Raw genomic sequence first — 24,518 nt, forward strand, 5'->3', positions numbered from 1 at the left:
ACAGGCTTCAGAATCACTGAGCTCAGTCTTGAGACATTGAAGGTCAAAAGTTATCAAAAGCTTTTTGATACATCAAAGCATGTGGGCGTGGCCAAGCCTCAAACTCTGACCATTCGCCATGAAACATCAATGTGGAATAACTTCTTCATACATGGTCACAGCTNATTGAAACTTTCTGTGGGTCATACCAGACCAGCACTGATCACATTCACATGGTCAATTGTGACATCAAGATGGCCGCAATAGCTAANGGGAGCTNAAATTANAGATCATATTTGTGCATGCTCTAACTCTGAAACCGTTTGTCGTAGGAACGTCAAACTTCACTGCCAGAACCCTCATGGGTCAAGGACCAGGACTTTGAAGTTCAAGGTCACAAGGTCAAAGTTCAAGGTCGCACCAGCACACGTGCTCTAACTCTGGAACCATTCATCGTAGGAGGGTGAAACTTCAAAACATGCGATAGGAATCGTAATGATCCGGACTGAAGGCGATTGAGGACGTTTGCCAAGAACGCCACCTAGTGGAGGGCGTGGGAAGTGCAAGGGAAATACGCGGGAAGTGCGCGAGAGCGTAGAGGGCGGTCGCCAGAGTTCCCGCGGTCGCCATAGGCCGAAGCGGCGCTGAGCTGCGAGGGCCGTCCAACGCTGCTTGCAGCTTTAATTTATTTATGTATTTTTTAAGACATGCCAATCAAATCTGGCTCGTATAGATGAAAGATCTGAAAGATCCTGTGTGAATGACAACTAATAAGTGGACTTCAATGGCAGCAGGTGCTTCTGGGACAGTTGCTGCAAACTACATCAGCTTCAGACAGAAAAACAGACACATAGTTCTTAAGAGATTTAAAAAAACCCAGCATTAACTGCATTTACTTTATTGAAGCTCCAACCACAAATGAGTTCAAACTGAAAAAAAGTAGAAAACAGAAAGGCACCTGATCATTTTGCACAATTAGTTTTCAGCCATCTTAAGAAGGTACTTCTGCCTTTTGAGAAGGAAAAACACTTTTCTAATTACATGCCCAATGATGCGCTTTAAAACACAAAACATAAATGACTGTAGGCAGTAAAGCAGTAAAAAGCAAATACTATTAGAGGTGACCTTTAAAAACTTGGTCTTGGTGCGTCAGAAAGCTTTCAACCTTTTAAAATAGTGATCAAATGCACAAAAAGTGGATTTTTTTTCCCACAAATTTTTGTTGATGTGCATGCAACAAAGGCACAAAAAGGCTGGCAGTTATGAAACTGCAAAAAAGATTAGTATTTTTGATTTAATAGACAGCACGCAGAAAAAGCCACTTCGTAGTTTTAATTTAAAACGGAAAAAATAAAAATAAATTAGCTTTTAATTCCTACTTATTTGTATCAGTGGCTGGCAGTTTTACTGGATCCTAGTTAAAAGTTTAAACTACTTTAAAATCTGACATTTTACACACATTATATCTACATTAAACCTCAAACATTACAGCAGCAGCAATCAGACAACGGTGGGTACTGATTACACAGTTAATTTTGACTTCTACCAAGAAAACTTGTGATCAAACATGTTGAAAACTAACAGACATTTATTTAAACAGGAAGTAATTGGATGGCCTGACATTTAAATGTCATTGACAATCCCAGCGCTTGAAAGAAAATCTGCGTGAAAACGAACCTTTAGATGCACGTAACTTTATTTTCAGGTTGTGTAGGAGAAATAAAATCTTATGACAGAGATCAGAGTTCTGCATTTGGAGACGAAGTGGGCACTGCAGCGTGATGCAGCGTTTGGAACTTCAAGAACCCCAGTTTAATCTTTAATGATTTGGATTCACATAGTTTGATCCATTTACTTTTGAAGCCCTGTATTTCCCTCGGACTACGAAATTGCTTTTCTTTTTTTAAACTGCTTTGTCATCTCTATTTATGAACTTCACTAAACCAGACCGGGTTAAGAATTGCTTTCTGACCAATAGTTGTTCACAAAACATTCAGATGTTGTTACTTCATGAAAGAAAATGCTCAAAGTATTTGGTTAAAAGAGCAACAAAGCAGAAAAGTTTGTCCGTTTTTTGTTGCTGTTCTGAATAGTTTTATTTAAAGCAACAGACTTGGAATGGCTGCCTCTCTGCACAGCTCACTTTTGCCCCTCGGGTGCAGTAAAAGACATTATGCAGGTAGACCCATCCTGTCTGTGCTCCAGTCTTCCTGCTCTCCACCTGAGAAAGTGCCACAGCCGTCTCACTCTGGTTAGACACGAACCTGAGAATGACCTTCATGCTGCGAGGCTTCTCCGTTCAAAAACACTCTGCAGGTTCTCCCGACACTAACCAGCAACAGAAGAAAAGACATTATTCCTGTTTATTAATAAAGAAATATTTGTAAAGAAGCTTAGGTGGACTGGTAAAAACAACTGTTTTTAGAAACAAGAAAGAAATCACTGAATTTCTTTTTACAAAGAAATGTGACCTTGTTTTCTTGATTATTTTCCAAACCAATGTTTTAGGCTGGCTCTTTATTATTTTTTTTATTTCCCAAATCTCATAAAGCCAGCAAAATGAGGTCTTTAAAAAGATAGCTTCAAAAGGCAATGAAAAAAAAACTGTACTTTTGAGTTTATTTAATAGGTAAGGAGGGGAAAAAAGAAATGTGACGTTCCCAAAAGCACAAAGTCACTCAATTTTAAACAGAAGCGTGCGAATCAAAGGAAATGGATGAAAGGCACACCAATTCCACATTTAGCCAAGGAGTCCACTGGGACAGAGGCTTCTCTTTTATCAAAACTTACTGTTACCATCAACCAAAATTAGGGAAAGCACTGAGAGGGAGCCGGGCTTAAAGAGCGAGAAGCAGCGGATTCCAGAGACGGGCACACAAAATGCGGTCGTCGTAACGATTGGCTAATCAATAGTCAATCAAAAATGCAAACACCGAGGACAAACAGCACCAATAATTACAGACCTAATCATCACAGGCTGATATTTTTATTGAGTTTCAAAAGAACTCGCATCATTAGGGAAATGAATATGCTGACAGGTCTACTCGCAGCAGGAATGTGAAAAACATGCTCAACTCTCAGTTTTGTGCTAAAACTGGTCCTAAAAGTCTATTTTATAGTTGGGAAGAAACTGAACTCAAAACTTGCGATGCTTGGGGAGCCTAAAATGTTCTGTGTTGGTGCAAACTATACAAAAGCCACCCCTGAAAACCTCAGGGCAAGGATCAAGCTAAGACACCTGGCTACAGCCGTGAACAGCAAGATATCGCATCAAAACGTTCACTTCAGCTCAAAAACACCCGTGTTTTGGAAAGACAGGGGATACAAATGAAACTATAAAACAGAAATATAAAATACACATGCAGATAATTACATTGTCAACATAAACATGATTTCCCTGGATGAAACATCGTTATTGCTCCATCTCTGACAACAATAATTTTGCGAGGATATGTAGAGTCGTTGAGAGACAGCAGAGGAAGTCCGTGAGACATTTACGCCTCATTGGTTTAAATACCCGTGCAAAGGTGCTCTATAACGGCCTCGTCGAGAAGATATGAGGCACTTTCCCCAACCCCCCTCGCTGCGAACTTCCCAATCATTAAGACAGTGTGCCAGCATCATATTACAAGTTACTGCTGCCCCAAAGCTGCCATGTCTGCATGAACAGCAGAGCCAGTGTGATTCCAAAATCCACTCGGGTCAGAGTTTGCTGCAAGGGCTGAGTAATTATACACTGTCTTCTGTAGCACTGCAGTCTCTTCATCATTATTTCCTAACACATGGCTGCATCTGCTGTTTCATATTCTATGACTACGAGATAATAGGAGGGAACAGAGCCGTGTGCCTCCTCTCTGCCTCTGTTCCCCGTTCTCCCTAAAGTGGTGACAAAGCAAAGTTGAAGTTTTCCACAAGAGAGTCTTAAGGAGGTCCAATTCCCAAATTTTACAGCGCCTGAAAGACACGCGAGTTCACTGAAACCTAATGGAGCTTTTCAAATAAGTAGGAGGAATCTGCTATGAGCTTCTTACAGCTAAGGGAAGTTGTCAATTCTGAAGTTTTGTGAAAAGAAAAAAGGAAATCAATAATAAAAAAATGCCAGGCATCACTGTCAGAGCTGGACTCAGCTGGGTTTAAGCAAAAAGGTGTGATTTCTGAAGAGGAATTTCTCAGTTCTGCACAGAAAGGGAGTATATGAATCAACATTCATTCATGAGTGGATCAGCTGCTGTAAAGGTGTACACAAAAGATCAAACTACAATGAACAAAGAAGAAGTCTGTGTTTTTTTTATTTTTTGTCAAGAAAGAAACTCTTCACACTGTTTTAAAGCAAACTGCTTCATTTTGCTACATAAATGTTTGCTTATGTTGAAGTTTCATTCAACACAAAATAATTAGAACGACAGAATACTTTGCTCCAGGATGCAAAAAATAAAAAATACTAGAAGAAATTTGTGATTTGATTGGTTTCGTTATTCAGATGGCATTTGTATATTAAAAAAGGTCATTACTTTCAGTGTTTAAACTCCTGGTTCTTTTCTGATGCATTTCTTAGTCATATAAATAAAAAAAGCTGGAGATAAACATTGACAACAAAAGCAAGAGAAGACAGATGCATGCACACCAGAAGAGTGTTTGTTTGATGTAGCCGCCCCTAATGATCCAGGCGATGTAATGAGCTACCATGCCGATTCCAGATATCACTCTGGGGACTTTCCGACTTTGTAAAACATAGAAACGGATGCTTTTTTATATAATTGTGATTCTGAATGTCTAATTGTACTTGTCGACTAGGGCATTGTTTTGGGGGCAAATTTGCTGTAGTAACTCTGACAATAACTCCTCTTGGTACTCCAATTAAATGTCACCCATGATGAAGAAACTCACACTTTAGGGCTTCTGTGGTAAAGTTGATGGATTGCTTGTGGCTAAAAAAAAAAAAAAAAAAAAGAAAGAACCAAAAAGAACACTGCAGCTGTATGCGCTGCTGCTAATAATTCAGGTCAAAAACTCCCAAACGCATCTCTGCACGAGGATGAGTTTCTTTTGGGTGTCTGAGGACATACAGGAAGAGTTCTTAATACTTACACTGAATCACTGTAGTGAGACATAACACAATTTTACATTCCTCTTGACTTGCGGTGTCTGTAACACAGATGTGTGACCTAATTCGGTCTCATGGCAATGGGAGAACAAGTTCAGGGCCTCATACATTACAAAGTTAACCTCATACCAATGTGGAATCATGCTAATTTTTAAATTTGTTCCCATCAGAGCTGTGCTACTGTCCACTTCTTTCTGCCTAGCTTTTGCAGCCAACATACTGCCTCAGATTATCACAACAAGTACATGAAATGAAATTGACGGTTGGTGATCACACACATCAAATAGAAAGCCTTTTATACTGTAGCTCCACTAGACAAGTAGTCAACTCTGCTGGATTATAAACATCTACAAACTTATAGGGAGCAGAAACCTTATCACACTTTCCAGACTAAATACAGTTGCCCTAATCCAGCTTCAGAACTTCAGCAAAGATTAAAATCAAGCACACGCACTCACAGATAATGCATCTGAGCAAAATGCACAGAGATAGCATCTTAGCAGACTTGGCTCTGGGCAATGAGAAAGCATAAAAGACAACAAGGAGCTCATCCTGGATGGAAACGTCAGACTCTCCCTCCTCCCTACACCCGTTAGATGTGGAGAGGTGAGCAAGAGCAAAAGCTTCCGCTTGCTATCGTCCGGGTAGCAAATCTCCAAATCCCAGCCAGAGGCGGAAACAGATCCAGCACCTTATTACTGGGAGCCTGAGAGATGGGAGTGCATTTCACAGCCAAATTCAGCTTTAGTTTAACAGCCTCCATCAAACACGACCCAACCTTTGCTGGGAGTGTCATAAGGACATTATACCAGCTCGAGCTGCAGCTACCTCGGGCAAAGTGCACGGCTGTATTTGTGTGTCTGTGCAAGATGAGAGGAGAAGGTGATAAAGGAGAAACAGACAGATGATGCTCTCAGCACAAGACTCCTGATTGAACTCTGGCAAAGAAATGCAAAGGCGCAAATAACCACTCTGATCCCCCCCATAATAAATTACACTCACACAAAACAGCCAGACTAATGTCACAAGTTACACAAGGCAAGGTGAGAAATCTTTGAGATAGTACTATTCACTTTCTTACTTGCATTAAAACAAGCGACAGATGGTCACCATTAAGAGCTGATGGGTAATTTTTCATTAATAACGTGTATGATAAAATATGCGTGTTTGCATTTGACAAAAACTATGCTCTTGAAGAACAGAATCTATATTGTAATTCACACAGGATGCTTGTATTTTAAAATGTTAAAAGCCTAAACCTTTAGGGCATTTTGTCGAAGAAATCCCATGCAAATTTACACCACAGTGCGCCATATTGGATCACCCATCCATCTTTACCCACTTTTCCATGTAGGGTCGCAGGGAGCTGGTGGCCATCTTTAGCGGTCTTTGCTACAACCTGAACAGGTCACAAGTCCATCACAGGGACCCGGAGACGAACGTGACAAACAACCACGCACACCTAAGAGTTCCTAATTAAGCTTACATGCATGTTTATGATCTGTAGAAGGAAACCCTTGCATGCAAACTCCACGTAGAAAAGCCGCAGCCAGGGTTTGAAACTGATACCTTCCTGCTTCAACGACTGTTTCACATTTTCAAAAAGTAAAAGTTCCTGACTGTGAGAGGAGTCAACACTCACAATGTCCCAGAACACACACAAAGACCTGAAATTGCTTGTGCTTGTAAATAAAGAGAACATGTTTTTAAAACCAGTAGAGGGTTCAGCTTTATGTCACATCTTCAGCAACTGGGCTGAGATTTAAAACCCTGACGGGCCCTTTACATGGTAATCTTGCTTTGAAATGTAACTCTGAATAACTTGGGTCATGCTGGAGTTAGTCCACAATTTACGGCTAAGAACAGCAAAGACATAACCCAAGCAGAGGAAACAGAATTGCATGAAAGAAACGGATGAAACTCGCTGGTATAAAAGCCACTCGGACTGAAAGAATATATTTCAAGGTCAAGATAAGTAGTCACAGTAAATGAAATTCTAATGACTTGTGGTAATTGCTAAATTGCTGGAACTACACTGATAGGGAAATGTGAAAGTTTGGGGTCATTTATTTCTTCTTAGTAAAATCATATCAACTGCCTAATGGTCTTCATATACTGTATTCTAATGGAGCTTTGGGAGCATTTTAATGGAGGGGTGCCATCTTCAGAGCTGGAGTCGTTTTAGTGTCGGAAATATCCCCTTGATCTCTCAAACTAGAGTGCATCTATGAAGAAAAAAAATAAAATAACAGTCTTTGAAACTCGCAGGTTGAGATGACAAATTCTGGGAGTGAAGATGACACCATTAAAGACCTGCTCCAACTTTACCTTCTTTCATTTTAGAGGCAAATGAAAAAAAAAAAAAAAGATAAGGGAAGGAAAACCAGGAAAGCAATAGCTGTCACAAAAAGAAAGGGTTTAGGTAAACTAACTGCTTAAAAAAACCTGAAAATCTATGAGTAAAATATTTAGACGCGGTTTAGAAGCAGTTTCAATTCAAGAAGTGTCATCATTAAACAATTGAGCTGGAGGTGAGGAGCAACTGTAAAATAAAGTATTTTTATATCTGAACACCAAAAAAAGTACTTTAAAATTGCTGATTGTGTCCTATTTCAAGCTACAGAATCTCTCTAACAAAGCCAACAAAACTGGTTTTCATTAGTATGCAGCAAACCAATAATAAAAATGATCTAAGGATTGCTGATTTAAAATATTTTGGAATGACAAGCATTTGTCAACCAAGCCAGCATTTCCTTCAACAAATTCTTTCTGTATTTCATCCAATCTGTGCACAAATTGAGCAATAAAAGCCACTAAATTAAGAAGAATAGGAAGGGTCAGGTTTCCTGCGACACAAGTCAAAATAAAGCTTTCAGAAAGATTTTGTCTACATCCAATTTAGATGGTACAATCACTTTGCTATCTCAGAATTTACAGCTTTAATCAGGTCTTCTCCTGACAAAACAAGAAAATAAAAAAAATGTGATTGTGATCAGCTATATACTGCCGAATTAAAAAGAAAGTACAAGAAAAGCTTAAATCAAAGCAAAAAGCTTCAAAGAAAATCAATGATTAAAAAGAAGAAGAAAAAAAAGCATCCTCCACTTCATGTGGGTCAGTCCACCCAGGATTAGAAAATGCAGAAGGACGGCAGCAGATACGAAGTACGCCTGTGGGGACGATGATTAAAATTTAGAAGGAAAAGCACCTCTTCTCCTGCTGAGCTACACGTCTCTGGGACACATTAAGTTGTAGGAGCTAGCTCGTGGGAAAAATCATTTTGTTTAATAATTTTGAAAAATGTGTTCAGAGGACTTGGCTGGAATCGGGAGGCTTCATAAAAAGGCAAAATGAGTAGGAAGAGGGGTGTCTCCATAGACTGAAACGCTGCAAAATGAGACATAACGTAAAATGAGAAAACATTTTAAACTGACGTCCCGTTGAAGATGACTGAATTAAAGCCAATATCGTGAAAAAAAAACATACAGCTGAAAACGTTGGAGTTAGTACTGGCATGATGTAATACCCTTGTGGCAACAGGAAAATGCAGTAAATGCAGAGCTCCATACCTAACTGGACTGTTATTTCAGAGTAAATGGACTCAAAAATAATAAAACACAGGGGGCTTGAGGACAGTGAGCACAATACTTGGGAAACCATTTCCTTGTAGCAAATGGACAGGTGAGTAGTGCAAACAAAGGAGGCATTTTTCACTCTATACCCTTTTCATATATGAATAAAGCATATAAACTCTGAGCATCAAGAATAATCCTTTTTATAGCAATGTTTTAAAATAGCCATTACTGTATCTTGCTAATTGAGTGTGAAATTATTTGATAAGTTGTTATACCATATCTAAAACGTTTCTGAACATCCAAACAAACCATTTATTTAATGACCGGCAAGCACATTGAAGCATGCTGTGGGGCGCCTGGAGCTACAATAAGTCATGCAATCTTTAAAGCACTACCAAGACTTTTTATAGCAGCAGTTTTCTGAATGCCAACAATGCCCCCAGCCAATGCCCCCCAACCCGTTCTCAGCCAGCATTAAGCCTTCTGTCACCAGTCTCTGATTAAAACGGAAATAGAGGTGGTTTTGTTGTTGTTTTTGCTTCTTTAATTAAAAGAGAAAAAGAACTCCAATCAATAGGTTTTCACAGATTAAAACACAACCTTCATATTAAAGCTGCTTGACAGGGACCACATAACTTAGTATTTTTATACTGAATGGCAGATTAGTACATATTTTTGAATTTGCTTTAAATATTGAGCATTTAATCATAATAACATTGCAAATAGGACTATTCTTGCAACTATCAGCTCTCAAGATTTTTTGCTACTTTCTTTGCTCTTGGTGTATTTTAATACCACAAAGTTTTCAGTTATTTTTAAATCTTCATTTCTGTCATCAAACAAACGAGTCTAAAAAAAAAGTGTGTAAAATGAGTCCAGCAGGACTTTTTTTTTAAACCAAACAGTGGTTTTCGATTTTATAACTGTGACATTTGATAGAAATACCACAGACAACTGTGGCACTCCGACTTTAGCTGCATTTGCATTTAAAACGATAACTTAGGATTAGTTTGCATGTGTGGCTAAAATAGATGTTACTGACTGAACATGGCAGAAACTGATAGGTTGTAGGAGGTAAAACAGTTGACATGCATAGCTTTTCTGGTGAATAGTTTGTCTAAAAGGTCGATTTGGAGCAAAGACAATTACTTGAGATAAAAATGGACAAAGCTGCTAAGTAATCAATAGGGTTATAGTGTGTAATAGTTATAAGTAGGTTTATCAACATCAATAAAACCAATTTAAGACCAAAACATTTTTTTCTAATTGTACAAGACAAAAAATATTCTTCAAGTTCTCTTTATGTGTCACATCAGTCTTCTATCTAATCAGCATTAGACTAAAACTCAACAGCTCTGTCTTTGGGGAATTTTTACCTTTCTTAGCCATTTAATTTAGATGGATGAACAATTTTAGGACATTTTACATTACATAAAGTTACCAGTAGAGTTGTCAATTATCCCAACATACATGTTTTTGGTTTTAGTCATTAGTCATGCAAAGAATAAGAATTAGATTTGTTTCGGTTAGGTTAAGAAAAAAAAACTATGCAAGGAGAAAATTTCTGAAACTGTACATTTATTTAGAGTAATGGAAGATAAGAACTAGAGTGAAAACATTTGAACTTCTAAAAATATCTAATTAGTGTCTTTGAAAGAATTTATTCTAATTCTTCTGAGCAACTATATGCTCTAAAATTGAAAAAAGTCAACCAAAAAAAAAAAGAGTTAAAGTGTAAAGTAAGAATGACCCCTGAGCCTGACCTTCATTTTGTATTCAGTTTTTCTGTATTCATTAGTAATCTTCCTGTGGGGTCTTAACATCAGTCTAAATTTTTTTTTTTTCTGCTACAAGACTTCCAACTCGTTTCAACGCTGGTCTAACTGGCCCAGACTACCTGCCAGCTGGTCAACTTGATAACCCCGATCATATGAACCCCTCCTGACTGGCTCGTTTTCAGCAGCCTGTCGTAGATTTGACAACCTATTCCAGCTGTCACCATGTCCTATCTGCCCTCCTTTTATCCATCTGCCATTTCTCATCCTCTGCCCTGAGCTCTCTTTCACCCACTCATCCCTTCAACTACTCCTCCATTTGCCTGGACCCGCATCAACAGGAAGAGACTGTGGGCTGTTTTTGTCCTTGCCTCACTGTCAGCTGTTTCTGCAACCTGAAACAAAGCCGTGGCCTCAGATCGCGATGATCTGTAATGTCACACCAGGTGAGCTTGCCAGTGGCGGTAGGCTGGCTGGGAAAATAAAGTCATCCTCTTACTACGGGCTGCAGAAAATGAAGATGGGGTGGGGTGGGGGAAAGCGGAACAATGGACACATCTGCAGCAGAGAAACAAAAGATGGGATTCAGCCAAAATGGAGAGGTGCCCATTGGAAGATAAAAGAATTAAGCTGGCTATTGTTATAATTACCTTCAAAACAATCCAATAAAAATCTGGTTTAATTTTAATTCTTAAAGCAAAAAATAAAATGCTTCATTAAAAGATTTTTCAGAATCAAGAATGAAAAAAACAAGACATGTAAGAGATGCCAAAGTGACTAGATGCCAGTCATCTAATCAGAGATCGAGGCAATAAAACAAAAAAAACAAGAAATTCTTGACGTTTAACATGCAGTAGCAACTAAAAATAATTGATTACCTGCTTGATGGGTAGAAAAACCCAAAAAACTACTATCACCAGTCGAAGAGCGGCCAAAACTGCCTGACAGAAATTTTTCATTTTGAGATTTATTTTGTTAAACCAGCAGAGTCATCTACTCAGCCTCTCTGCCAATGCTAAACAGGAAATTTCAAGGGAGTTTCTATAAAATGTTAGCAGGATTAAACTGAAAGGAGGGAAATTACTCAAGAATAAGCTGAGCAGAGCCATTTCAACTGTTCAGTAAGTCTTCAGAGATGCTTTAAGCAGCCGATCTTATTAAATGGGCTCTGCTGCAAGTATTCTATCAGCTCCTGGAGATATTCAGTTTAACCTGAGGCAGAATCTGACAGAATATTAAGTCAACCCCTTCCTCCTTCAAGAAAATAAAGCACAGATGTTGGGGTCCACGTGAAAACGAGAACTGATGAAGCAGATTGTGAAAGAATGCAATCTATTTGGCCTCACCACCACCAAAACCTCCTTCGGTTTTGAACGCTTGGCAGGCATTATTTTGCGTCTTCCTTTTTCTGCCTCCTACCATGCCACCGTCGTTTCACTCACTGCTCCTTTCTTCTCTTCTCTGTATGCAGGTGCACTCCCCCACAGAGCTGCACGCTGACTTCTGTCAGTAAGGGGACAGGGATGTATAAGCACAGATCCTCCTTGTTCCCTCCACCCCTCATCTTCCCCAGACCACCCAGAGGGCGTTCAGGACCACTTCAAAAACAAAGCAGAGGGCGAAGCAGTGACACTGAGCCAATATTCAAGGACTGTCTGACCAGTAATGATCTACTGTAACCACAACGTCAAGAAAACATCCACCAGTTTGCTTTGGAATTGGATCATTTATATGTGTTGCGCTCAAATTGTTTAGTTAAGTTCATAGAAATCGTTATACAACATTCAAAGTAATCACCATGACTGTCAATTATCCAACAACTCTTAGGGTTGTATCTCAAAGCACAACAACTACTGACTAGTTCCACACTTCTACGACTGATGTGCAGAGCATGAGCAGCAAAACAGAAGAGTTCACTCTCAGGCATTGCAATGAATGCCTTCAATTACACCCTTGCATTTGATGAGCGAACACGTTGCTTCTTCTGCGTTTTCCCCGGGTGGATGGGTTCTGCAGGCTGGATGGTCACAGAACAACAATCGCATCAAAACACCCATGACAGTGGAGAACAAACAGCTTGACAAAAGCAGCACCAATCAGGCATTTATTTCCTACTCTGCATGGCAACACACCAACGTGGTGCATTTTCTCTAGACGAGAACACAGCGGATAAATTTAGTTCTGCTATCTAGGGTTTGTTTCTGGGCCAACTTTAAGGGCTGCTTCAGGTCCTGCTCCAATATTAAACATAAAAAAATAGGACAGTACAGTATTAAAAAGAAGGATGGGCTTAATTTTTGTTCGTCCTGCAATACAAATAGCAATAAACATATATTGAATCTTTTACGAGACCACTTTGCAAAGATTTTTGAAAGATTTGTTTTAGAACAACAACCGACTTTGTGAGAGCATCTGTGAATAACTGTTATAGTGAAATGATGACATGAATCTGTCTTAGCTGGGGGTTTTTCCCCTCAAAATAACCAACTTAAAAATGGCTCTACCACAGCCCTAAGCCCTAACTTTTTCACTTCCATGATTTGTGCATATTGTGTGGCACTTTGACAAATTAAACATTTATTGCATTAAGAAGCAAGACTGTCTCTATACATAGGCACAGGTGTTTGCATGTTAAGGTCTTAATGGATTAACTGGCTTCATGTATCCTTCAAAGCAAATAATGTTTGGCTGAGTATCAGAACATTATCTGAATGTAGACTTGAGACAATTATTCACTCCAATACACTGGCTTTATTCCACTGCCATGACCCTCCAAAGAATCTGCTGGGGCCTCAAGGTTGCTGATAAGAACCTTTTGTTTGGTGGCCAGCCTTGTGAATGCTCAAGAAAAGCCCCACCAGCAACACGGGCTTACAAGCAAACTAAGGGCTAAAAACTGGGCCATCCTCGTCTTCAGTTCAGCATGAATGAACCAACGGCGCTTTCTCACCTCTATATTGTATAATGTCTTGAACAGCTGCCCAGAATGCACAGCTTTGGTCATATTATCTACAGAAAAATGGACAAGATTAAAACAGGAGCTGTAAGGAAAGATGACTCAGTCCTGCAAGATAATCCTGCAGATGTTTAAATTGTTGGCACACACATTTTCTATTTCTGTAAAGCAAGCAAGACATTGGATTCAAACACAATTTTGATAGAAAACCTGTTTTTTAATGCCTTTCTTTGTACTTGTTGGTGGCTTCTCCAGGCCTGATGCTGTTTCCTTCTAGAAGTAGCTCATCTACACATCTACACTTGTACACATGCCCGAGGCGTCTTGAATCAGATCTGTAGATCCCCCATTTCATATATGCAGCAGACTGCAGATCTACAAGCTGCACTGCTATGCCTGACACAAGACCCCAGGGACACCCTGCCTGGGAAACAGCTAATCACCAGGAGATCGACATGAACTCTTCTGACTTAAGAAAAGGCAGTAAGCAAAAGTTTTACAAGGAAGAGTGAAGAACAGTGTTAATATTCTTGTCCTTTACACTCCCACTCCAGCAGTCACTGAAATTCCAAAAACCTGTTTGTCAAAACTGAACATTTTGAAATGTTTTGCAAGGAATAAACTTGTCTTCAAAATAACTTTGGTATGACTTGAGACCTAGCCACCATGACTTGTCATAGTTTGCATCATTTTCTTTATTCACTGTATGATATATTTGTACAGCTCTCCCCTACAAGTAGTAAGGATTAGTTCTCTAGTTTTAATGCAGCATTTATAAGCTATCTGACATCACAAGTCAGAGGCTGTGAGTTCAGATTCAAGACAAGTCTTCAGCTTTGGGACTCATGGTTGATTTTTCTTATGACAAATATTGTCACATAGTTGGAACATGTTAAGATAAAAGCTTATTTTTTAATCAATGAAGGTCTAATTTTTCAATAACTTGAATGCATTGGTTTTGAATAAAAAAAGGAAATTGAAGCGATATGCTAAGTCTAACATTAGCATTATTTTTGGTGCTTGGACATGAATAAAACAAAATACTAAGTCCAAGCACCCAATATATGATGGTTTGGATGGATAATGACTAAATCTACTACAATAAATGGAACACTGCATCCAGGCTAATTATTTTAAGTTGTTACCTAGCCAGTAATTTAAAGGAGGATCACAGCAATTAAAAACTGTTTGCCATTGTCCTAAACAACAGTGCATGCTTACAAGCCTGAAGCCACTCCTGGGATATATTAATCTGCTTGGAGAGTTAAGTTTTGGTATACAAGTGTAAAACATGCAAGGGGAAAAAAAACTGAAGGACCTGCTACCCTACTAGTTGTGCTATATTTTGAAAAATAAAATAAAAAAGCTGAGGTGCTACATTTCTTGTGGATAAATGTCCTTTTCTCAGCACTTAGTAGTTTTCATGAGTAAAAAAGTACTCATTAAGTTTGTAAGAGACATTACATCTTTCCTGAGGTGCCAACTGGTATCAAAGTGAAACTGTAGGACTGGTTGTGAAACTGCTGACATTTCAGGTGTTAAAGTAGCACTAGAGAACGTGTGAACCTTAAAACCTTGTGTTCTGACTTGCTTTGATGGCACAGCATTCATTATGTACATTCCCAGGCCCGAAAGTGAAATGGAGCGCTTGGGGGTTGAGAAACCGCAAATCACAGCTTTTGTTTCCAGGCCCATGACATCCTGTAAAGAATCATGTTTTGCTTTACAAAGCCAACAGCTAGACAGAGAACACACTGTCAAAACTGTGCCGTTTACTTGATGAAGTTTTAAAAAGTTTAAATAAAGTTGGAAGAAATCACTTGAAGAAATGCAAGACGATGCGTTCTGAGGACCAGAGACTGGGCAAGAGTAAACACTGGAATGGTTTTTACTTGTGGGATAGAGCAAAAAAGGAGAAAAAATAAACAATGATGGAAAATTGATGCCAACCTCCTTTGTTTCTACTGGACTGGTAAATAGTTAAACAGCTCACTTGTTCTTAGTAATGCCATGTTTGTTGTGCTTGGCTCGGTTGGTTAAAAGTTGTGCTTATGAACATAAAAAGAATGTAGTCATTTTGATAGCCTCTAAAAGACATTAAAAATCTAGAAGCTATATTGGCAACTTAACACTTTCTCTGCAGTGTTTTGTTATTAAAATGTTAAATCAGTGGATGATTCTTACAATGAAACAATGGAAAAATAAAAATATAAAGACAAAAGGTCAGCCACTTTATCAAAGAAAAATTACTTTCCAAAGTCAAGGCTCAGATGGAAATGTATTGTTTTTTTCAACAGTAGAATTACATCCCAGAAAAGCAGGGGATATGAAATAGCAAAAACAAACTACGCCTTGCTTTAAAATCACACTTTTAGTTTTAGAATCATCCAAAAGGAAAGGAATAAAAATATTTCCAGTCCTTGCATCTAATGTGAATGCCAGATTAGCACGCCCAAGGCTGAAAGCAGGGTCATCAGTCGGAAAAGGGTGGACCGTCAACTTCAGGATGGGGCTTGTTCACAAAGCAACACAGCAGGAGATTGATAGGCGGCATGGACTGAGGACACTGTGCTGATCTGTCACGGTGAAGAGACAGCTGAATTCAAAAGGCAACGCTGTCAGTGTACCTAGAAATCTACATTTCAATCCTCACATACGGTCTTGAGCTATAGCTAGTGACCTAAATGATGTGATGGTGAGTACAAGCAGCTGAAATGAGCTTCCTCCAAAAGGGTGACTGGGCTCCCTCTCAGGATCAGGTAAGGGAGAACAGCAGTTTAAAAGGAGCTCAAAGTAAATTTGCTGCTCATCTGTACTGAAAGAAGCCAGCTGAGGTGTTTGGGCCTCTGGTAAGGATGCCTTTCGAAGGTGTTTAGGACATGTCCCACCGGGAGAAGGCCTTGGGGCAGACTTGAGTCTTGCTGGACAGCTTTTATCTCCTGGCTGGCTTGATAATGCCTTGGGTTTCCCCTCAAGTTGAGCTGGAAGAGGTAGCTGGGGAGAGGGACGTCTGGGGATCTCTGTTTAAGCTGTTGCTACTTCAACACACCCTTGGGTAAGCAGCAGAGCATGGTTGCATGAATGTCAGGACCTTTGAAAAGGTCAAGATGATGCTAAATTACTTTTCAGCGGTGTTACAACATTTAAGTTCCCACATTTCCAACGCAGACGATCATGATCTCAAATGATTTTAGTATGGCTTAAAACCTAGCCACTAGCCTCCTACTGACCCCTGCTAGCCTCCTACTGATCTTAAATGCAGCCACGGGCTTGTTATAATTTTTAGGATTTCTTAAAAAAAATTAAATAAAATGCACCATAGCAAACACAGAGGCAGATGAACAAGTACAATCAGCCAAACTGAGGAACAGAAATAAGAAGCAGAAATAATATTTTTGGTTGTTATGAAACTTTTTAGACATTCCTCCAGCAGCTCTTGGGCTTAAAACAGTTGTATGATGAGGAAGTGTGCAGATGGCAGATATTACAAGAGCAGATGGTGCAAGAAGCACAATCCCACTTGCCCTTACCTTAACATCAATATGACTCTTTAACCTTAAGTAACTACACCCACACTTCAAACTTGGCAGGGACACACAAGTTTTACATTGCAGCTATATTATAAACTTCGGTCATATTTACCAGCATAGACAGAGCTGTGACAAGAACACTTTCTGTAGAACAACACAATAAAAAGTGTTTTTATTCACTTTGTCATAAGGAGCAACTTCATTTCATTCAATTCCATAGTGAACAATATTTTCTGTAAAAACAAATAAAAAAGTAAGCAGATTATAGAAGGAAAACTATGCTTTTACATAAAAATTTATGATAGGTGGTACTCCCATCTTCACAAACTTGAGAATCAATCCAACCCAGGTCAGATTAGAGGTTCACAGATTTATTGACATTGATAAAAATGCTTTGTAAAACATTAAAATTGGCCCCAATGATGGCTGAAAGATGTGCAGCATCTGGCTTCAGCTTCACACTTGAACAATCTTGAACCAGTCTGCATACTTCGCATCCAGGTATGAGCGTGCCAGACAACAGCTAGCTCTACACGGCTAATTAACTTTTAATTACATGGGCACTTTACCAAAGCCATCTTAACCTATATTTGCATACAACAAATACACACTTAGAAAAAAAGAGGGTCTGCAAAGAACTCCATTGTAATTCCACAAAAAGCTTTGCAAACATATTTGTTTCTCTGTCCATGTTGTAACATGAGCATGATGAGGTTGCACTAATAGGGTATTGTTGCAACTGAAAGCCTAAGCAGGGATAAATTTCCCATTGTATAGACATCAAAACAAGGCAAAAGTTGCCAACAGCTGCCTGACATGCAATACTTTTGTTCCTATAAATAACTGGAAAAATAATTAGGTTGTACATATCTGCAAATTTGCCAAAAGCCATCTTCTGAAAGGTCATTTAAGTAACACGTTTGTTAATTAAGAACTCATCCGCAGTAAATATGTCCATCTGCCTTAGTGCAAATTAACCCTTTCATAAGTACAAAACACCTCAAACGACCAAAAACTTCTTGCAAAACTACAAAAGTTGTACACTAATTTTGCAGTTTCAATTTGCGACTAATTCTGGTACCCATGTGGTGCAACAAACTGTGATTAACCATCATATAACAGACTTCTTAAGTCATTATCAAACACCACCAGAGATGTTCTGAGGAATATTCAGGTAATTTAATGCAGACTTGGACAGTTATTTTTCCACACATGTACTTGACAGCGGGGAGATTGTTTACTTGAGATGCCCTCTAACAGCATAAAATGTGAAGGAAGGGGATGATGTTGGGTAAACCGCCACGTTTTTTCTTTACATGTTGAGAATCTTGGACAAGGCTCCCTGTTGGCCACTTTTTGCTTTGATATCAATACTATATGTATTTGAATGTATCCGTATTAGCAATGGAGTGGAAAGCAAAATATAGGTCAGCAGGATAAAAGCACCAGGCATCAGCTCTTTCCAACACTTTGTGCTGCTATATTGCACATTGTCTTGTGCACTGATGTTCTGGGCATTTTACTCTGGGGCTGGGTGGAAATTTTAAGCAAAATGTCTTCTGCTACTTCTCTGAAATATCTCTAATATATTTCAGGACCTAGTGTGTGCAGGAGAAGAAGTATAGTCAAGGTGGAAATAAAATATCTCCCTCCAAGGAAAACTTTCCTTTCAGATATAGATGCATGAGCTTCAGCACATAGCTTCCAGACTAGTCAAAATTTTGTTCAGCTAACACTATGAGCTGGGTAGTCATTGTGCAAATAATCAATTCAGGGAGCCAGAACAAATTCTGCTCTTTTAAAAAGGCACCAGTAGGAGCCTGGCAAATACTGGCACTTTGCAAAAAGGGACATTTGTACCAGCAGGATCGAGGCGTTTATTCATCACAGTTACATCTGCATACAATGTTCTTAGCAGGAACCATCTACAGACTAATTGCTTAAAAAGACTGCATACATCTGAACTGGGTTAAGAAAAATGAACTAAATTTCGAAATCAGGAAACCTTTACAATCATCAATGAAGACGACAAAAAGGAGAACTGAAATCGGGAATACAAAAAAAAAAAATAGTAACTGAAGTCAGAACAGGCAGAAAACATCAGGCACTCTTCCACAAAATCAGCAACAGCTTGTGGTGTTTGCAAATTGCAGAATACGTCTGACATTTTAGGGCTTCTAAACTTAATCATGATTCTACAAATTGCCTGCTTGTTTAATGTGATGCTTGGTTGTAGACAGTTTGAAGCTTCGTGCAGAAAAAACAAAACCGCAACATTTCACAACAACGACATCAATCAAGTGCGTTTGAGAATGAAGGTCTTTTCTAATCAGCGTAACATACACTTTTCTCTCGTCAATAAAGAGAAAGAGAGAAAATAATATGCATAATGGAACCTAATCAAAAAAACAGAGCCAGCCAGGTGTACTGATAAATCTATAAAACACACTGAAAAAATTCAACAGATTCTTCACAACTGTTCAAACAATATGACATAAGGCCTCTTCAGAAGGAGAAGTATAAAGTGCAGGATTAAAAAAAAGAAGAACAGCAGTCTTATCAGTATCACTGTACGCATTCTTCAATTTAAAGAGCACATCACTTTGTAGCCGACTTTAGTGTTTTTTAACATCTTGGTCCACAACAGACAGTTCCAATGAGGCACTGCTTTGTTACCGAGGTCAAAAAGAAACTTTTTTTTCTGGGAACAGCAGATGAAGACTTCTCACTGCAAGGGCTTCTAAACTTTTGAATATCAAAAGGCTGCCTTTGCTCTCTTTTTCTGTGACATGTTGGCAAAGAACTGCGCAGCCCCTGTAACTGTGGAAACTGGTGGCACTTTACTGTCTCACAGCGAAGCAAGACAGATCCAAACGCTACTGTAAAGTAGAGCAAAATGCCTCCAGTACTACAAATTCTTCAACCAGCATACATTAACAACAGAAAACAAAAGCTGCTAATGCATTTGTGACAAACAGCACCGCCCATTAATACAGCAAAGGTCACTTCTGCAAATTTCAGTCGCGGATAAGGATCACCTGAACCGTGTGAAAACTCCCACAGCCTTACACCTTGGCAATAAAATGCAATCAAGTTATCAACATAATTGAAAAGGTAAGTGTCACCCTGAACAAGATGGAGCACCTGTCCTTGAAAATTAATAAATGAATGCATCAGGCTGGCTGAACGCCACAGAGTGGAGAAAACAGCGAGGGGAATGACAGTGCAACCAGGCTGCCACTTCAGAGGCCATGTGACACACTGTTACAAAGCAGAATAATCCTGCATTGTGATGACGGACTCACCAGACCGGATCAGTTGGCTTCCACCATTACAGCCTGCTGTGATTACTAACAGCAGCCGGAAACTTACAAGAGACCGTGCAGGTCACAAGGCATTTCCTTATTCATAAAATCAGCACCGAGATACGGGTGAACTCAGAGAGCGAGTCTGGTCCTGCAGGAAAACGGCCTCAATCAATCCACCTCCCCTCATTTAATCCCCTCAATAAACCATCTGAACCAGAGTCTTCATATAGTGTTGATCGAGGGGAGCGGAGCAGGTTCTCTCAGTTATTGTGGTGCTTTTCCACATCGAGACTAAAGTTGTCCCTGCAGATGAAATCGTGTTTTCTTTGGAAGAAGAGTGAGAGAAAAACAGATCAGCACTAGTGAAACCAGAGTTGAAGGCTGGGATTCCCGGATCACTGTATGAAATGTCAAGCTGCACAGACAGAGCGCACACCTTACCTCTGACCCCCTTTATTCAAAGTGTCTGTGCCAAGGACACAAATCCTTCTGGTCAGTTTGGACAAAAACAGCAGTCTGAAGTGCTAAAGACCATATCTGAGCGTCTAAATAAAAGTTAACATTGCTGTTCAGATCCCAACTTATAAAAAGTGACTTGCGCAAAGACACAATATACGTCCTTCATAACTCAAAAAAACATGCAAGGATTTAAACCTCTCTCTCTTTGCCACAACAACAAGCAAATGATCAGGAGATTTTTTTTTTTTTTTTGCTAGCTTACCATGGATCAAACTCGTGGATGATGCTCTCGAACCGGATCACGGCAAAAAGTCTGGAGCTGAATCCTGCCAGGCAGGCCAGAAAGAGAATACTAAAGGAGAGTAAAGACTGCCACCCAGCTGGCTGTGTCAGCCCGCCAGACAGGCCTCCTTTGCCCCCTCCTCCACCCCCGGCGCCCGCTCGGCTGTTCCCGTGCACCGAGCTCCCGGAATTGCTGGAAGCTTTGTGCTTGCCGTCGCTGGCTGCGTGGTGCTCCGCCATTTCTGCGTGCGGGTGTCGGTCGGATTCGCCAAAGCGTCCCTCCTGCCAAGCTCCCCGTGTCCCCCTCCGCTCCGTGCGGCCGTAAACTCCCCCCTCGGGTGAATTTCTCGTCCCCTGGAGCCTCCCCGGGTTTGTGTTCGTACGTGCTGGAAATCAGTACCGCAGCCGTCGCGTCCCTGCCCGCATACTCATGCGCCACACAGCAAGGCTGCACACTCGATCCGCTTCACGACTGAACGCCGGTGGAAAGGGGCGGGATTTGCGCGAGGGGCGGGGTCTCCCCCCCCCTCCGGGCTCCTTCGGCCTATCACAGATCGACATGTACGACGGGGCGGTGCTTTCTAAATTTAAGCCAATAGGAGAGCGAGGTTGCTCAGATTGCCAAACAAGGTCACCAATGAATAAATATTAAAATGTGGTCGCTACTGATTGAAAAGGAATCATCTTCTGCCACATAAAAATTAATCACTCTGCTGCTAACTTAGAATAAAACCTATTAAGTTAATTCTTAATGGTTTAACTATTCTTATACAGGGCAAAAAAAAACAACAACAAATCTTTACAGTTTCAAGCTACAGTATAGGAAGGCATGTGAAGATAAATGTGCTCTGAGAGAGCAATATTTCTGTTACACTAGGATGTTGAGGACTGAGAGGTAAGAAAGACAGATGTGTTTCATCATGCTATGTCCCCAAGCAAAGACAGGAACCCACCATTCATCAAGGCTTGAAAGCTGTTATTGAAATAAAACAGTTTTATAACGTTTCAAATAAATGCTCAGGTTTTTGATCAATTTCATATATTTTCTTTTATTCTTGTAGTTTCTCATATAACCATGAAATAGAAACATTATTGATTTATCTGGGATGTGTTTGATCTATTACCAAAGGGAAAAGAACAATAGTCTGACAGCCTTCGCAAAGGACTGTAATATCTTAAATAGAAAGAACTGTTCTAAAGTCTGAAGCGTTTGGATGAACGTATGAGAAGTTCTTTTATAAAAAGAAGAATATTTTATATTGTGCACAGCATTGTAATTTGTTTGGACACTGGGATGTGTGCTGTCTATCTTTCTTAAACATACAACAGAATAATTTTTCTCTATGCTCACACATTTTTTCAATTTTAAGTATGAGTGAATTATGTTTTTGCTCTGAATTGTATTAATTTTACAGTTAATCTGGATAATTTATGGGACCCTTAAAAATGAATGTTTCGAAAAATTAAAACAAGCTACTACTCCTATACACTCCTACAACTACTTAAGGATTTGTGTTTCTCACAAAATGTCCCTAATTTCTATTCCCAATGAACATCTATACAGAGTGCAATAAGTGTGTCATTCGTATGATTAGGATTTTAAAAATGCTAAATAGATATATTTGTTAAACCTTTAGATGGAAGTCTGAGCTGGAAATAAGACTGAAATGAGGTCAGTTTACTGCAGAGGGAATATAAAGATAAGAGTAAGGAAAAATACAGATTTGGAGACAAAAAGATGGATGGATAATGAAGGAGAGTAAGGGAATGGTTATGAAAATTGATGGGGGTCATTACGGAGAATAGATGATGTGGCAGAGGTAGATGAGTTCTGAGTTCATGAAGTGATCCCAGAGATCGAAGAAAAGTAAAGGCAGACAATATCACAGACCTGTGTCTCAGCTGAAAGTGCAAGACAGACAAGAGATTGTTAAACATGCGTTTTACAAATACTTGTAATCCTTTGCACCCATTAACAGACGCATACTAATGAGTTCCTCTCTGTTTGGGCACACGACGGGGTGTTTACACCAGCATCTCAAATCGTTCTTCAGGGCCTGCTCGAAACCACGATGAGCAGCTCTCTACCCTTTCATGCTCTCCACTCTACCTGCAAATTCTGAATTGATGACCTTTGAGGTAAATAGGAACGCAGGCAGCGAAGATTGCTTCAGTCGCATCTATTGTCAAAAGGCCAGGCCCCGGTGAAAGCCAGACACAAAGTGTGCTGTTGCCAGGCAAGGCAGCTTCGCTCTCCATCTCCAAAAAGGCAAATGACGTGAATGTTTCTGTTTGCTTTGAGTTTACTTTTTTCTCTTTTTTATACTGAGAAGAGACCAAACATGCAGGGAATTTGCTTTGCATTTTCAGACATCCACATTTTTATCATGCCAAAGGGGAGTTGTGGGGAAAAAAAAAAGCTTCAGATGCCAGATATGAACCTTTCTACTCGTCATCCTGTTTGTTTTGACTGCATGTTTAGATTACAAAGCAGGAAGATGGAGTGTAGCTGATCAAGCAGATTTAAATCAATATACCAATTTTTCCACTTTAGGCCTAGACTGATTTAATGAAAAAAAGTGGCACCACCAGCAAATCCTGAAATCTAATTAAAGGCCTAACATTCCTTGAAGGAATGCATATCGCCCGCTGCCTTTAAACTGAAATCTAATGCTGAGATGGAAGTTATAGCCGTTTAGGTCAAACCTTGTAAAATGACATTACGCGCGATCTCATACAATATTGTGAGATGTGATAGCACTCAGTGTATATCATGCTGCGAACACAAAATTTAGCTCAATATCTGTAAAATACAGCCATTTCTGTTTCAGTTAACTGTGGTGGCCATCTTAATTGTTGATGCTCAACTTCTACCACAACACTAATATCTCTATCTCCGTAAGATTAGCCAACATATAGCCATTTTTGTGCTTCGTCACGACAGTGGCTGCGGCGGCCATCTTGAATGAGATTGATTCGAAAAGCTAATCAGTGGTGGATCTATACATATTGATTGTTTTCTGAAAGTTTCGTTAAAATCCATCCAGTGTTTCATCAGAGATTTTGCTAACGAACAGAAAGAGTTGACCCTTGATGGTAATGGCAAAGTTTTAAATACAGATCTCAGTTGATCAATTAGCTCTTAGAGTATGTGTTGGGGATGAGTCTCAGCTTGTACAACACCAAATTTGAGCTCAATATCTGTAAAACGGGCCGAGTTACAACCATTTTTGTGTTTGCTAAGGTCACTTAGCTGTGCCAGCCATCTTGAATGAGATTGACTCCATAGGTTAATCAGCTGTATATGTACATCTAAAGATTACTTTAAGAGTTTCATTAAGATCCATCCACTGGTTGCTGAGATATTTTGCTAACGACACACACAGGCAAAAGCAACAACCATCACCTTTGGTGGCGGGAGATAAAAACCTCCAAGTTGCTGGTGTAGATTCTCAGTCATCCAGGCCATGGTAAATTCAAAAAAAGTTAAAAAACAAAAACAACTGGACTTCTATTCTGTAGCTGAAGACGTTTCGCTTCTCATCCGAGG

At 39.6% G+C, this 24,518-nt stretch overlaps 1 protein-coding gene across 2 annotated transcripts in view; it reads right to left on the minus strand.

Moving 5' to 3' along the window:
* Positions 1-24,518, minus strand: part of LOC108240668 (dolichyl-diphosphooligosaccharide--protein glycosyltransferase subunit STT3B) — an 85,311-nt gene that overhangs the window by 58,114 nt on the left and 2,679 nt on the right. The window contains exon 1 of one of the 2 annotated variants that reach the window (XM_017424321.3): positions 20,949-21,445. The exons of the other annotated variant lie outside the window; for it this stretch is intronic. Coding sequence (XP_017279810.1) covers positions 20,949-21,208 — 260 coding nt within the window. The 5' untranslated portion in view covers positions 21,209-21,445. Of the gene's footprint in view, positions 1-20,948; positions 21,446-24,518 lie in introns of those variants that run through there. 2 annotated transcript variants of the gene reach the window in all.

Source organism: Kryptolebias marmoratus, linkage group LG5 (assembly GCF_001649575.2).
Source record: "Kryptolebias marmoratus isolate JLee-2015 linkage group LG5, ASM164957v2, whole genome shotgun sequence".
NCBI classification, from domain to species: domain Eukaryota; kingdom Metazoa; phylum Chordata; class Actinopteri; order Cyprinodontiformes; family Rivulidae; genus Kryptolebias; species Kryptolebias marmoratus.